General features: G+C 37.1%; 1 protein-coding gene across 1 annotated transcript; it reads left to right on the top strand.

Annotated features, from left to right (window-relative positions):
* ftr66 (finTRIM family, member 66) lies at nucleotides 1-9379 on the top strand. The gene is made up of 6 exons (XM_067363808.1): nucleotides 1-588; nucleotides 3880-3975; nucleotides 7354-7575; nucleotides 7671-7821; nucleotides 7958-8017; nucleotides 8307-9379. The coding sequence occupies exons 1-6, from the start codon at nucleotides 1-3 to the stop codon at nucleotides 8834-8836; spliced, it is 1647 nt and encodes a 548-aa protein (XP_067219909.1). The 3' UTR covers nucleotides 8837-9379.
* Nucleotides 9380-15845: the final 6466 nt, after the last annotated feature.

Below are 15845 nucleotides of genomic sequence, written 5' to 3' on the forward strand. Positions count from 1 at the left end.
ATGGAAGGGCTCCAGGATACAGGAGAATTTTGCTGTTCGATCTGCCTGGATGTGCTGAAAGATCCAGTGGCTATCCCATGTGGACACAACTACTGCATAGGATGCATTAATGATTACTGGAACGAAAATGATCATTTGGAGGTCTTCAGCTGTCCCCAGTGCGCACAGACATTTAGCCCCAGGCCTGTTCTGAACAGAAGTACCATACTGGCGGATATGGTGGACAAGCCGAAGAAACTGGAACTTCCAGGTGACTCTGAGATTTGTAGTGATTGCATGCCAGATTATGTAACCTGTGATTTCTGTACAAGTATCAAACAAAAGGCTGTGAAGACTTGTTTGGTATGCTTGGCATCGTACTGCCAAAATCACCTTCGAGCTCACAACAAATCTCCTGCCTTGAAGAAACACAAGCTGATTGAAGCCACTGTGAACCTCAACCTGCTGGAGAAGATCTGTCCTCATCATGAAAAATATTTGGAGATGTACTGTCGAACTGATTATCAGTGCATATGCCCTATGTGTGTGATGGATGACCACAAAGGACACGATACAGTACCGGCAGCTGTGGAAAGCACAAAGAAACAGGTAAAGAACAAAATAACAATCATCTTTCTTGTTTTCGTCTTAGTAGTAGTAGTCTTATTTAATAAGATATTTTTTCATGGTTCTAAACTCTATGGAAGTCACAGTAAATGACAGAAACCTTCATTAGTAGCCCAAATCATTTTCCACTGAGGCAATGCACATTTTCCAAAGTGCACTCCAGCTCAATATGAACAGCTTTCATTGTACAGAAAGTTCATGCAACAGGGGGAAAATATGAGGCATTGAACTGATGTTTTTAAGGCTGTCCCTTGAGCTCAGGTTTCCAGACAAGTACCTGTAAATAAGTGTAATGTTATAAGGTTAGGATAATATAACAAAGAGAACTTCCTGCTTCACATTCAAATTTCATTGCATACACAAGAAGAGGGAAGCAGACCTACCTGTTAACCAGAGAGGCTTGACCTGTTGGCTTTGAATTTGTGATCAGCTACTTTGAATATTCTAGATAAATATCCTCATATATAAATGTACACACTAATTTGTTTGTGACAACAGTAACTCATATTAAACAATCAAATAGAATATAAAGTTACCCTAAGAGATGTTAACAAATTTCCAAATAATGCAGAGTCTCTATTCTGTACCATCAGATATTGATCTTCTATTTAAGCTTCTTCATCTTCTTCTGAGACTATTATAAACAGAACCTCCTTCTAGAGCTACAACCACCAAACCTGGCTCAAGCCTCGTACACACCGAGACGAAAATCCAAGCGATTTTCACTGGCGATTCGTTGAGTGAATGTGCAAATTCACTCCCTGACAGTATATGGTGCTTGTGTTGAACGGTTGTAACGAAGCTGGCAGGGATCCATATGCAAAGCTTTATTGAAAGGTGAGCGTGGTCGTACAGGCATGGTCTAACAGGAACAAACAGGTACATCGGGGCAGGCAGATATCGTTCACAGAACAGCAGACAAGGCAAGGGTCAGGACAGGCAGCACAGGATCGTAGACGGTAGACAACAGGTTCAGTAACAGACAAGCAGACAGGAAAGTAATGCTCAGAATTGTTACACAAGGAAAACAAGACTTCGCATGGAGTTGGTGTGTGAGTGAGTCCTTTATAGTCCAGGTAATGAGCCACAACTGTTTGTGGCAATTGGTGATTTGTGTGGAATGTGAGCAAGTGACTGGCAGGGAGGATTATGGGAAATTGAGTCCAGGAACAGACGGTGATCGTGCAAATAAACATATTTTTGATATTAATAAAATTAAAAAAGATAAAAAAAATACAGATATAAAATGGCATATGCATGACATGAGAAATGGTAGACAGAAACGGCAGTGCAAATAAGTCACAATGACAGTAATGCAAGTAAACGGTAGTGCAAATAAACATTTATGAAATAGACATTCTCAACTATATTTCTTGAATGTAAAAGAAAAAAAAAGTAAAAATACAGAAATAAAATGGCATATAATACACATCTGTGGCAGAGAACTGGCAGAGCACCCATAATGTGTAGGGTCTTCCTCGTCTAATTACTTCCTCTTCGTCGTCTCGGTATCACTGTGTGCTCGGCAAGACCGTTTTGTGCTTGAGCGCCACCAAGTCATGTTTTACTGTAAGTTCAGCATCTCCAGGCACGTGAACGAAAGCGCCAATCTCATTGGCTGGCCAGTTTTTAACGTGATGCGTCAAACCAAAAAAAAAACAAACCCAAGACGTTTTTTTAAAAAATGACGCTTTTACACCTGCCGTTTTTTGCATTAGTGTGCACACTCACATTGGCACCCTTTGTTTAGGTATGATGAGGCATTAAACGGTGGTGATCATTGTGCGCAACATTCCTCCCGGTGTGTACAGGCCTTCAGACTTTTCTGACTTTGAGTGTGCTGTCTTTTCTTACTGAAAATTCCCTTAAGGCTTGTACACACTGGAACAAATATTGCACGCAATTATTGCCAACGTTTAATGGCTTGTGACTAAACAAAGGATGCCAATGTGAGTGTGCACACCGACGCGAAAAACGGCAGGCGTAAAAGCTTTTTTTTTTTTTTTAATGCCTGGGGTTAATTTTTTTTTGGGTTTGACGTGCCACGTTAAAAACTGGCTGACCAACGAGATTGGCGTTTTTGTTCAAGTGCCTGGAGCTGCTGAACAGTGTTGCCAAGTCTGCAAGCATTCGTCCCAGTGTGTACGATGCTGTAGACTTTCTTTAAGGGGGTCAAAACTTTTGTCCAATAAGACTTGTAAATATCTAAGCTGTCGCTAGCAAAGCATAATGACTATCCTGGGACAGCATGCTAAAACGTGCTAGCAATATGCTAATTCATGATATCAAAATGTTAACAACATGCTAATTAATGCTATCAGCATGCTATAACATGTTAACAACATCCTAAAAATGTTAGCAACATGTTAAATCAGGCTAGCAATATACTAATTCATGGTATCAATATGTTAAAAAATGCTAGCAACATGCTAATTAATGTTATCAGCATGCTAAAACATATTAGCAACATCTTAAAAATGCTAGCAACATACTAATTCATAGTATCAACATGTTAAATCATGCTAGCAACATGATAAAATAGACTAGCAACATGTTAATCCATGCTACGAAAATGTTAAAACATGCTAACAACATGCTAATTAATGCTATCAAAATGCTAAAACATGTTAATTCATGCTAACATGCTAAAACATGCTAGCAAAATGCTAATTAATGCTAGCAAAATGCTAAAACATGTTAATTCATGCAAACATGCTAACAACATGCTAATTCATGTTGGCAGCATCCTAAAACATGTTAGCAAATGTTTAATCATGCTATCAACGATAAAACATGCTAGCAACATCCTAAAAATGCTACAAACATGTTAACTCATGCGAACAACATTCTAATTCATGCTAGCAAAATGCTGAAACATGCTAGCAATGTGCTAATTCATGCTTGCAACATGTTCATTCATGCAATAAATGTGATAAAACATGCTCACAATGTGGTAAAACATGTTAACAAAACATGGTAATTCATGCTAGCAATGTACTAAAACATGGTAATTCATGCTAGCAATGTACTAAAACATGTTAATTCATGCTAACAATGTACTAAAACATGTTAATTCATGCTAACAATGTGGTAAAAACGTTAATTCATGCTAGCAATGTCTTTCTCTGTGCACTTTATTAAATGTAAAGCTTATAAAACTTTCAAACTTACAGCTTTGTCAAACCAACATTAAAGTGTGTCTACAAACTTTTCAATCTAGTTATAGTTAAGAAGCATGAATATTACACTGAAAACACCTGTGTTTCTTCACAGAAAGAATTAGGCATGACACGACAGAAATACAAGCTCAAAATCCACACTAAAGAAAAGGACCTGCTGGAGCTTAAACAAGCTGCAGATGCCCTGAAAGTAAGATACTTCCAGAACTGCTTTGACTTAACAAAAATGAATGAATCGTCAAATCAGTGTTGCCAGATTGGACATGTCCAAGTATCGTACCAGAAGCTCAAAATGATCGTATTTGGAAAAAAATTATCATACATGAGTTTTTAGTATAGATAAATGAACTAAATTAATAACTAATGATTTTTACTTAAATTTGAACTTACTTAAACTGGACAATCACACTATTTTAGCTGCTATACAGCCAAAATTATGTTCCCTTCGTCTCTGTAAAGCTATACTTTGACACAATCTGCATTGTAAAAAGTGCTATATAAATAAAGGTGACTTGACGAGTCAAACGTACAGAATACAGCTATTCATCTACACCAACAAATTTTTGACATGACCTGCAAATTACCACAACAGATACATAACTAGGCATACCTTAGTGGGAAACAACTGACCTAATCGCTGTGGCTTGTGCTCACTTGTGCTCATGAGTCATTCTCCACGATGATTGGCCGAGAAGACGTAACATGAGAAAAGATGGAAGACATGCCTAATAGACCAGGTATTATGTGTTAAATTTGAGGTGAAATGTTCACTTTTCCATAAAAGCATGACATTTGGTACACTTATACAGTTTGGGGCCCTGAACATTTTGTATTTTCTAACATATCTTCTGAATCAAACATGATAACACAGAAAAAGGTGATGTCTACCCCTATGTTTTGAGGGTCACAATGATACCATATAAAACATCATAAACTGTTCAGGTAAATAGTTAATGGTGAGTTCAGTGACATGAGAAGGAAATCACAGTATATGAGAACCTAGGCTAGACTTTATAATATCATGTCTGTTGCATGCATGTTGTGTAGTTTCAAAAGCTTAATCCTTTTGTTCATTAACCCTGACAATACAGTGACTGTAAAGAGTAGAATATTCAGTATGACCTTAACAACTTAGCTTAAAAAGAATGTCAGACACAAAGATTTAAAGTCTCCATCACAGTCTCCTCTATGTTGACACAGAGCTGTGTACAGCTACATTGACACAGGATTTTTTTTGTATTGCAGCCACAACTTAAGAGTGGACTAGCTTGCCTGTGGAAGTAATGACCACAATGTTCTCCAATCGCCTGTGTCAATCCAACCCCAGACTGAGATGGCATATCTGGTGCCACCTCAAGTGCTTGTCCCCAACAGTGTCCTCCTTGTTACACTGCTCTTTTGAGGTGCTGCACCAGTGCATCCTTAGATGAGGGAATTTGTTCCATTCCTCTTCCTTTCTTTTTGAACAAAGCAAGATGAGCTTGATCGGTGTTGAGTTGGCTGCTGGTGCAATCACAGAGGAGAATTGTGAAGTGGTTCATAATAAAAATCACCTCCTGTGGAATGCTTTTTGGAGCCTTTGACAGGGCACTGAAGACCTCTGTTGTCATGCCTTCACTGGCTGTGATACAGCATCTACTTTTGAAACCAGGGCCAAAAAGACAGGCATGACAACAAAGGCCAAATCCCCCCAACTAAGGATGTACTGGTGGCAACAGACTGGGGTTGGTTGAACCCAAGCATTTGGAGACCATTGTGGTCAACTTCCACAGATAAGCCAGACCATCCTTGAACTCTTAAACTGTGGCTGCAAGAAAGCCTGCCGGTCGGCAATGCAAATGTAAAAAAGCTTCCTTAAAGTGCACAGCTCTGTGTCAATGTGGAGGAGACTGTGAAGAAGGTTCAACAACAAAACAAATAAACATTTTTTGTGGAATAGATTTTTTGAATTAAATCTTTGTGTCTGACATTCTTTTTAAGCTATGTTGCTAAGGACATATTGAATATTCTCCTCTTTACAGTCACTGTATTGTCAGAGTTAAAGGATTAGCTCACTTTCAAATTAAAATTTCTTGATAATTCACTCACCCCCATGTCATCCAAGATGTTCATGTCTTTCTTTCTTCAGTTGAAAAGAAATTAAGGATGTTGATGAAAAAATTCCAGGATTATTCTCTTTATAGTCGACTTCAATGGACTCCAAACGGTTGAAGGTCAAAATTACAGTTTCAGTGCAGCTTCAAAGGGCTTTAAACAATATCAGACAAGGAATAAGGGTCTTAACTAGTGAAACGATCGGATCGGTCATTTTCTAAAAAAAAATAAAATATGTATATGCTTTATAAACACAAATGCCTACCTTGCAAGTGCTTCCGCCAGACCGCCTTCCGTATTCTTCAAAAAGCTTACGCTGTAGGTCCTACACCTTCCCTATTCAACTTACAGAACTAACGCAGCGCCAGTTCCATTTTTTTGTAATTTGAATACGGAAGCCGTTCTGGTGGAAGCTAGAAATTTAACTTGTTTAAATATGGATATTTTTTTATACAAATGCATTGCTTCGCTTCAGAAGGCCTTAATTAACCCCCTGGAGCCGTGTGCAGTACGTTTATGATGGATGGAGACACTTTCTTCAGCTCTTACTCATGGGTCCCGTTCACTGCCATTATAAAGCTCAGATGCGTCAGGATATTTATTAACATTTCTTGGATTATGTTCATCAGAAAGAAGAAAGACATATACACGTAGGATGGCTTGAGGGTGAGTAAAGCTTGGGAAAGCTTGAAAGTGAACTAATCCTTTAATGAACCAAAGAATTAAGATTTTGAAACTACACAACATGCATGCAACAGACATGATATTATAAAGTCTAACCTAGGTTCTCAGATACTGTGATTTCCTTCTCACCTCACTGAATTCGCCATTAACTATTCACCTGAACACTTTATGATGTTTTATATGGTATCATTGTAATCCTTGACCATCAAAACATAGGGGTAGGCGTCACCGTTTCTGTGTTATCATGTTTGATTCAGAAGTTATGATAGAAAATACATAATTTGGTAATGGAGGAAGGTAAAATGGTTGCCATGGTGACCACGAGGCGTTTTTGTAATGGCTCCATTTCTGAAAATGTTCAGGGCCCCAAACTGTATAATTGTACCAAAGTTCATGCGATTATGAAAAAGTGAAAAATTTTTTCACATATCACCTGGGCTATAACAACGTTCACGTTCTCCTTACAGTCATGACGTAGAGGATCCACAGCTAGATCAATGAGTATAAGCCGATTACAACGACCATCATTTGAAGGGTCACAAAATCCTGAAATTATTGTACATTATGGGATTTTTTCAGTTACTGATCGTACATCGTAGAGGTCAAAATTATCGCACAAATACGATAATTATCGTACGTCTGGCAACACTGCATCAAATGTTTTAAATCAAAAACAGTTAACCTGAAAATGAATCAGTTAACTCTTTACTTTGTATTAATAAATTAATAAATAAAAATAAAATATATTTAAAAAAAAAAATCACTGGATAAATGTTTTTTGCCCTAAAAGAGCTCTGCACAGGCTACTCTGGAAAATGGTGAACAGATCTTCAATGAGTTGATGCAGTCTATTGAAATGAGGAAGTGCAATTTCAGAGATCTGATCCAGGATCAAGAAAGGGCTGCGGAGAGCATGCTGCAGACACTGGAGCAAGAAATCACTGAGCTCAAACAGAGAGATCATGAGCTTGAGATGCTTCTGAAGTCTGAAGATCACGTTCATGTTCTTCAGGCAACCCTAAACCCAGTGCTGACTGAAAAATATACAACAAAATTGCTCAGAATGAGCCATTTGACAAATACTCCTCTCTTTCTCTCTCTTTACAGAACTGTCATTCCTTCTCTTCTGGCCTTCCTAACACACCAATCACAATAGCTACACTCTCAGATTTTAGCAAGGTGAATGATGCAATCTCTACTCTAAGGAAGAAGCTTGAAGCTGTCTTTAAAGGGGAATGGCTCCGGATCTATCAAGCAGGTGAGTGGAAAACACCCTAAGCTGATCTTTCTGCCAAAGCAGTTCCTGTTTAGGTGATTTGCATTTGCTATGTAATTCTGCCTTTTTGTTCCAATATTTCCTTGTGATGTACACATGCTTTCCATTTTCTCTCCAGCTAGATCAATGAAGATCCTTCACTGCACAGTGCCCAAAATTAGATCAGAGTTCCTGCACCGTAAGTCAGTCTAACTGCACTAATGCAACATGGCATTGCATTACAGTGAAACACTGATTTCTAATTAAGCAACTCAAACAACAGCGCTGTTGTTCCAATTTCCGAAAACCTGCTATCACACCCATGCTGATATTCAGACCAACATCACAATGCAGTTTTACTTTACAAACTTTTAAACGGTAGTGTGTAGATAATAGTATTCTTCAACTTCTCATCTTATTTATATGATTTGAATGTGATACACCTTGAATAAACATTTTTGATCTCTTATCCTCTATCCATTTCTCAGATTCCTACCCTCTGCAACTAAATCCTTTAACAGCCCACAAGGACCTTTGTTTGTCCAATGGGAACAGAGAAGTGGCCGTTCAGAGCCAAGAGCAATCCTGTCCCGACCACCCGGAGCGCTTTGATTACTGGTGCCAGGTGCTGGGCACTGAGGGCCTGACAGGCTGCAGCTACTGGGAGGTGGAATGGAGTGGGATGGGAGTAAACATTGCCGTTGCATACAAAAACATTGCCAGAAAAGGGGAAAGCAGTGAAGCTCACTTCGGTCACAATGACAAATCCTGGAGTTTGTTCTGCAGCAGGAGAGGTTATGCTTTATGGCACAACAGGATTGCCAGTAAGATCTCAGAGCCTGGCTCGTCAAAGATAGGCATTTATCTGGATCATAGGGCCGGGACACTAGCTTTTTACAGCATTGATGACTCAATGACCCTCCTTCACAGGGTTCAGACCACATTCACACAACCTCTCTACCCTGGCTTTGAGTTTGTGTGCTGTGGAGCCTCGATCAAGTTGTGCCAGCTGGAGTGAGGGAAAAAGGATGGCCTATTTGGCATTTGAAATTAAAGAACGTGTAAACGATTAAAGATAAATTTGACTCAACAAATATCAACAATAATTTTGCAAGAAATTATTACTAAGTAGGCTATGCAGAATATTCAAATTTTGTCCGATACTCATAAGCCGATAATTATTTCCATGTTACGGTCAATAAATGATAGCTAATGGCTGATATTAAAAAAATTTGAATTAATAATAAAGTACTAAAAAGCTAAGTGAATTTAAACATCAAAAAAAAAAAAAAAATCTCAAGAATTAATTAAAAACTTATATATTGTATATATGGTAGAGTACTTTTATATTGTGTACTCCTAATTGTACATTATGCAAAATATCTTTTTTTTTTTTTGTCAGCGAAACACTTGTGACACATTTGTGTCTATGATCATGTCTTTCCATTTCAACTACCACACAGTGAACTGCTGTTATTTCTGTCTGTGGAATGTCTCTTGAGGTTAATATTGTCTGAATGCCTTTACACTTTTATTCTCTGTCAGTTATGATTAAAAAGTATGTAACGATCCAAATAAAATACATTTTGCATTATATTTACTTTGCCTTTCAGAGACAACCTCATTCTTCACATCGGAGAGTCTATTTCCCTTCGGTATTTGATGACATTTAGTATGTTTTAGCAGTACAAACACTCAAATAAATGGCGCAGGAAAGAAGCTTGAATAGCAACCAAAGCCTTATAGACAAAATAAGAGAAACAATGACCTCTGGTGGCCAAAAGGGTTGAAACCAGGCCTTCAGAGGAAAAGCACAGGAAAAACTAATAGAGAAAAACATAAGCCCCCTGTTTCACAGACAAGTCTTAAGCTTGTCCTAGACTAAAGTGCATGTTGGAGCTGTTTTAACTGAAAGCTTTATTCATCTTAAAATATGCCAGTGCCATTGTTTTATCTCAAGATGCACACACCATTAATGTTTTTTTCTAGGGTATGTTTATAAAAGCTACTTAAAGGTGCAGTGTATAAATTTTAGCAGCATCTAGTGGTGAGGTTGCAAATTGCAATATAGAGAAGCTACGGTGGCCAACAAGGATGTCGTTGTCTGGCATCTTTGTCCTGCAGAGAGTAGCCAGTCAAGCAAATGCACTCTGTAGAGCAGTTGTCCATTTAGGGCTACTGTAGAAATATGTCGGCGCAAAATGGCGACTTAATATGTAAGGGAACCCGCGGTGTATGAGATAGAAATGGCTCTTTCTAAGGTAACAAAAACATAACGGTTCATTATGTAAGGTCTTTATACACCACTGAAAACATAGTTATGTCATGTATATTATATTGCATTTCTGTCAAAAGATCCTCCTAAAATGTACACATTGCAACTTTAAATGCCCTAATTGAACTAAGGCCTAATCCTGCCTTAGCCTAAGCCCTGTCTGTGAAACCGGGCCATACTTTAGTATCAGACGATTAAAAAATACATTTGTGAACTATAAACTGTTTAAAAATGACTAATATATTCACTATAATTTTGCTTTAGTGCCAAGAACATGTGGGGCAATATTTATCAGAGAAAGACTCTGGAAGTCTGGATGAAGGTTAAGTAGGCTACTTTGGAGATGAAACGATGCGGGTTGATAAAGATATAGAAAGACGGTTCATTCCTATAAACCCTTTTCACATGTCAAGGTTTCTCAAAACATTCTCATAGTTGGGTAACATTCTATGGCGGTGAATTAATTATATAATAATTAATTATAATTAATTAAATATGTTTTTTGTGTCAACATTTTCACAATAGCAAAAGAAAAACTAATCAACAGTGTTTTCACAAAGAGGAAATAAAATAGAGAGACTGATAACGGCAGTCAGAAGAGTGAAAGAGTCATTTTAGAAGCTTCGGTTCCCATAGAAACCTGAGACTCGCGCTTTGGACTGCACATGTGCATTGGCTCGTCTAGTCTGAAAAATAATATTTTTTATGCTATTTGGGCATAAAAAACAACATTTATGGGACAGTTCATGTCAGATTTTGTTGCTGATTTGAAATATGTTGTTTAATTATGTGTTATCCAAGCAGCTTTTGAGATTTCAGGATTCCCCCATTCAAATAGATAGGACTTGGTCTTGGAAGTCTGAAATAGCTGCCCGGAGGCATTGCAAATATGGCCGCCGAGTGAACAGAAAGGGAACTTTGTTGATAATAAAGTGCTTTTTTGTAATAAATAAAATGTAACGTAGATATAATGTACTAGTTTTTCTAAACTCATGTGAATGCACTGACAGGCTGAATGAATGATGTTTGGGATAACCAGTGTGAGAAACTGAGAAACTATACCTCAATGTGGTTTCAGACCATGTTACACTATGATAGTTTACCAGCGCCAGTTTCGGGCTGAAAATATGCTGATAGGATTTGGCAGTGCACCAAGATGCAGTCCTGCTTGTTTTGGAAAGAACACAACATTCCCACAAGACAGATTTTCACATAGTTACTGAGGTGAGTCAGATTAATTATACTGATTTACAACTGAGATGAAACTATTTGCTTATCAGCTCTACAACTTGAGGTTATTAAATCCAGATTTTTTAAAGGTCAAGTTGCATTAAATGCCTTATTTTTGCTAAATCTTTTATCTCAATCATCGGGACTGCAAAACTCGTTTTAGTACTGCTCTCATTTGAACACTCCCATATGAACGCTAAAGGATTTATACTCCGTAGCGCGCCAATAGAGGGTATGCACGTGACATCACCATCGACCGTTATTACTGCGGTTAAAAAGACTGAGCGGCAGCATTGGTTTTCAGCGTGAATGCCACGAAAAACACACAAAACACATCGAAAACGGGAAAGAGCTTTGCTATTGACTGTACAAATAGCTTTGACACAAAATCTGAGGTACAGACTGCCAAAAGCTACAGAAAAAAGAAGCAAATAGGTTGCTGCAATTCACAGAAACTGGACTCCAGGCAAAGAAACATGATTTGCAGTTATCATTTTGTGTCATAATGTTGGATTTTGGGGTAAAATCATACCGTATATATTGTATTGTAATATATTGTGTTGATAACTCATCAGTTAAATATATTCTGCATGTTTTAAATAAACACCGAAAAAAACTACGTAAGTTTTAGGGCTGGAAGATAAACAGCATTGATATAAGCGATTTAGACCTACCTTGTAGTTATATAAAATATTCACAGATTTGCTTTATGTATTTCCACGGCGTCGAAATCAGGCACATATAAATGTCAGGAAACACGATTCCTGGCTTCATGTCAATATCCATGGATTAGTTTTTTTTTGACATGATATAAGGAACACTTTCGAGCCCAACCTTTGTTTAGTGTAATCGTTTCCGGCGGGAAAGTGACGCCTGACGTAAAAACGTAACGTAAATTCTATGCGGACCTCAAGCGCTGTGATTGGTCTGCTAGAGCCCCTCCCTCAGGTAAAAAAGAAAAATCGGCGCGGACAACGACGAATAAGTATAAATCAGCCTTAATAATTGTCATCAGAAGTACTGCAAAGAAATTTCTAATGTTCCTGCTTTTACAATTGTAAAAAATACAGTTGAACATGGCAATATTGTGTCTTTATAGATGACGTATACCTTTAAAATACCTTGAATTCACCATGTAAATAAAAAGGTTTATTCGAGTACAATCGATCTCGTACTTACCTTCAGTCTCTGTTTCAAGGTGTTTCCACAGCAGGCTACTTTTCTGAATAGTTGAAATGGAACAAGCACCATCTAATAAGTACTGCTGTTGTCATTTATGAATCAAAAATATGAATTTAATACAAATATTATGCGAAAACATAGACATTGACTTTCCACTAGGGGGCAGTCTCTCCCTTGTCATCCAAATAGAAAAATATTCCACTTCATTTACACTCAACCATGATAGAAACAAATCACAGTACGTAAATATGGTCTTCTGACAATTCAATGACTATGAATTCAATTATTTTAAATGTGATATTCTGCCATTGCAAATATTTAGTTGTTTGAAATGGTCGTAATATTTCCTGTGTGGGAGCAGGGGTGCAGAAGTCACATTTAAACTACCAAGACACTGTGTACAAAGGACATGTTCAGTGATCCCACAAATAGACTGCAAAAATTAAGTCAGTTTGCCAGATAAAAGAGGGAATGGGGAAAAGTATAAGGTTTTGTTCTACATTACCTTCTCTTTAAATTGATAACCCCCATAAACTGACATATTAGTGGATCAAAACAATAATATAAGGATAATTTATTTTGCATACAGATTAAAAACATTAGTTCCATTCAAATATGCAGTCAGGGAGCAGTAACAGTTACATACTGTATGCCTGCCTTCTGTTTTACCACAGATTCACCACTGAAGTAGCACAGTCTTTATTATTATTGCCAAATTTTAGCAATATACCATAAAAAAATTATACAGAAAATGTTGATATGATATTATCTATACACTGATTATCATTGGACTACAACTGAAAGGATGTTGTCATCCAGGTCGACTGTCCATGTGTGACCCCATCTGAAAGGATCTGATATCCTCTCCGATGAATTCAGTCACTGTAGGGATGAGAAATTATGGTAGAAATCATTTAAATGATTGATATCATGAGACTCTCGTTATACTTTTATCAAATCTCATAATGATTATCCATTTATATATTGTACATTTTCATGTTGTGATGCCTAAATTCACTTTAAAAACTTTAAAACGATTGATTTTAGATTTTATTTACATCTTTTGTTTTTAGACAAAATGGTATAAAATTTTAATATGAGCCTTTTATTGGTTATCAGACATAACATGGAAAAAAAATTATTGGCTTATTGGTATCTATATCATGACATTCAGTATTATTAAATATTATAATAATAATTTTTTACATTCAATAATATTTAATACAAAATATTACGTAATTGTAATGAACCATTTTCTATATAATTATATATAATATTAAATAATTATTTAAAATAATTACACTACCGTTCAAAGGTTTAGGGTCATTTACATTTTTTTATGTTTTTAAAGAAGCTGCATTTATTTAATGAAAAATACAGTAATATTGTGAAATATTATTACAGTTTAAAATTACTGTTTTCTATTTTAATATATTTTAAAATGTAATTTTACTCCAGTCTTCAGTGTCACATGATCCTTCAGAAAGCATTCTAATATGCTTATTTGCTGCTCAAGAAACATTTCTTATTATTATCAATGTTGAAAACAGTTGTGCTGCTTAATAATTTCATAAAAACAGTGATACATTTTTTTCAAGATTTTTTTAAAGTTCAAAAGAACAGCATTTATTTGAATTTATGCGTGAAGAAATAAGAAAAAACCTCTTCTGTGATTCTATCTCAACACTTTATTAGAGGTCTAATGATGCACATGATGTTTGAAATGTTTGAAAGCATCTTTTAATTTTTTTTTTATACAAAAATAGAACAGAATTTGAATATGAGCCATGTACTATGGCTGGGTATTGACACAAATGTCAAAATTCAATTCGATTTCGATTCACAAGCTTGCAATTCAGTTTGAATCCGATTCGATTTGATTCAATGTCAATTATTTTGGATATATATATCAGGAACAGTACATGGCAAATTTTCTCAAGGAAAAAAATCTCTCAACTAATGCAGTAAACTATACATGGGAGTCAGTTGGTACTACATTACCTAATATTGAAGGTTAAAATGAACTGATTTGTATACAAACACATAAATTACATTCAAGGAAGTTTTTATAATAGCCTAATAAAGTTAAAATACTAACTTTACAATTACTTAATTATATTTCTACTCCAATGCTTTTTTTTTTTGAAATATAAACATTAAATGGTGGCTATCATAAAAACTATATTCAGCAAAATGCTCCTCTCTAGAGTTAATTTTTCTAGCTGACTAACGAGTTATGGTCACTGGTCACTGAATAATGTTTTTCTGAGGTAAATGTGACCTTTACGTGACATTGTTTACAAACTGTTTTATTGACATCTTTCCATGGTTGAAAAACTGATTGAGCGATTACACCAGACATGATATGGATTTCGGTAAGTTGTACTGTATCTTTTAACATATCTTCAGGTGTTCATCCATGTTTATTTTGCACTGTAACTGGTATTAAAGCAGATGAGATGATCAGTTCACGTCGCTTCTTTCACTGAGGCGCTACAGTGATCTGTCACGCCACATTAAACAGCGCCAAAACGGTTATTTTTTAAATTTCGTGATAAAATGGACAGAATTTGAAATCTGAGATTTTGCTACATATCAAACTTTCATTCATCAACTGAAAACAGACTAATTGATTCATGGAATTTAAGAATCGATATCGGTTCGTAAAAATGAGAATCGATTGAAATCAATATTTTTTACCCAGCCCTACCATGTACTGGTTAGTTATTGACCATAACTTGAAAATAATGATTTTCTAATCAGTATCAGTCAGAATTTAAATATCAGTGCATCCCTAGTATCACATATACAATTAATCATACCCACCTTCCTCTAATGTGATATGCTGCATTGATGAAGGACCCGTGAAGTCCGGGGGTCCCTCCAACTTCAGGCTAGAGCCGGTGTCTCTTTCAGCAGGGCGCATCTGGTGCTCCCAGCTCTCGTACTGGCCGTATGAAGGTGGACACAGATCCTGATAGTGGCTAGTATGTGACGGAGGCGAGGAGCACATCTCTTGGGGGCAAGGACAGTGTGGATACGGGGAGTGAGAGAGCGGAGGAAGAGGCGAGGTGGAGATCGGACTGCTGGCAGGGAACGGGCTCAGAGAACAAGAGTGTGAAGGAGAAGGTGAAGAGGACAGATAGGGCGAGTCAAGCCACGGAGAGGGAGACGGAGAGGGGGAAAGAGGTTGTGAGGATCTTGGGTACATAGGGGGAAGAAGCTCCGTGAAGCCCAGCTCCAAGCTCTCAAAGCTGGGATGCCTTTCGGTCAGGGCGCCGCGACCCCCACCGTCCTCGATAACCTCTGGTTTACGGCAGTAGTCCTCCTGGTAGCCGTG

Source organism: Chanodichthys erythropterus, chromosome 16, assembly GCF_024489055.1.
Source record: "Chanodichthys erythropterus isolate Z2021 chromosome 16, ASM2448905v1, whole genome shotgun sequence".
NCBI lineage: Eukaryota > Metazoa > Chordata > Actinopteri > Cypriniformes > Xenocyprididae > Chanodichthys > Chanodichthys erythropterus.

Bases quoted from the DNA above. Each gene is read 5' to 3' on its own strand.
- ftr66 (XM_067363808.1), top strand. From the start codon at position 1: ATGGAAGGGCTCCAGGATACAGGAGAATTTTGCTGTTCGATCTGCCTG. The intron at 3,976-7,353 runs GTAAGATACTTC...TTGCCCTAAAAG, and splicing joins AAGCTGCAGATGCCCTGAAA to AGCTCTGCACAGGCTACTCT. The intron at 7,822-7,957 runs GTGAGTGGAAAA...TTTTCTCTCCAG, and splicing joins GCTCCGGATCTATCAAGCAG to CTAGATCAATGAAGATCCTT.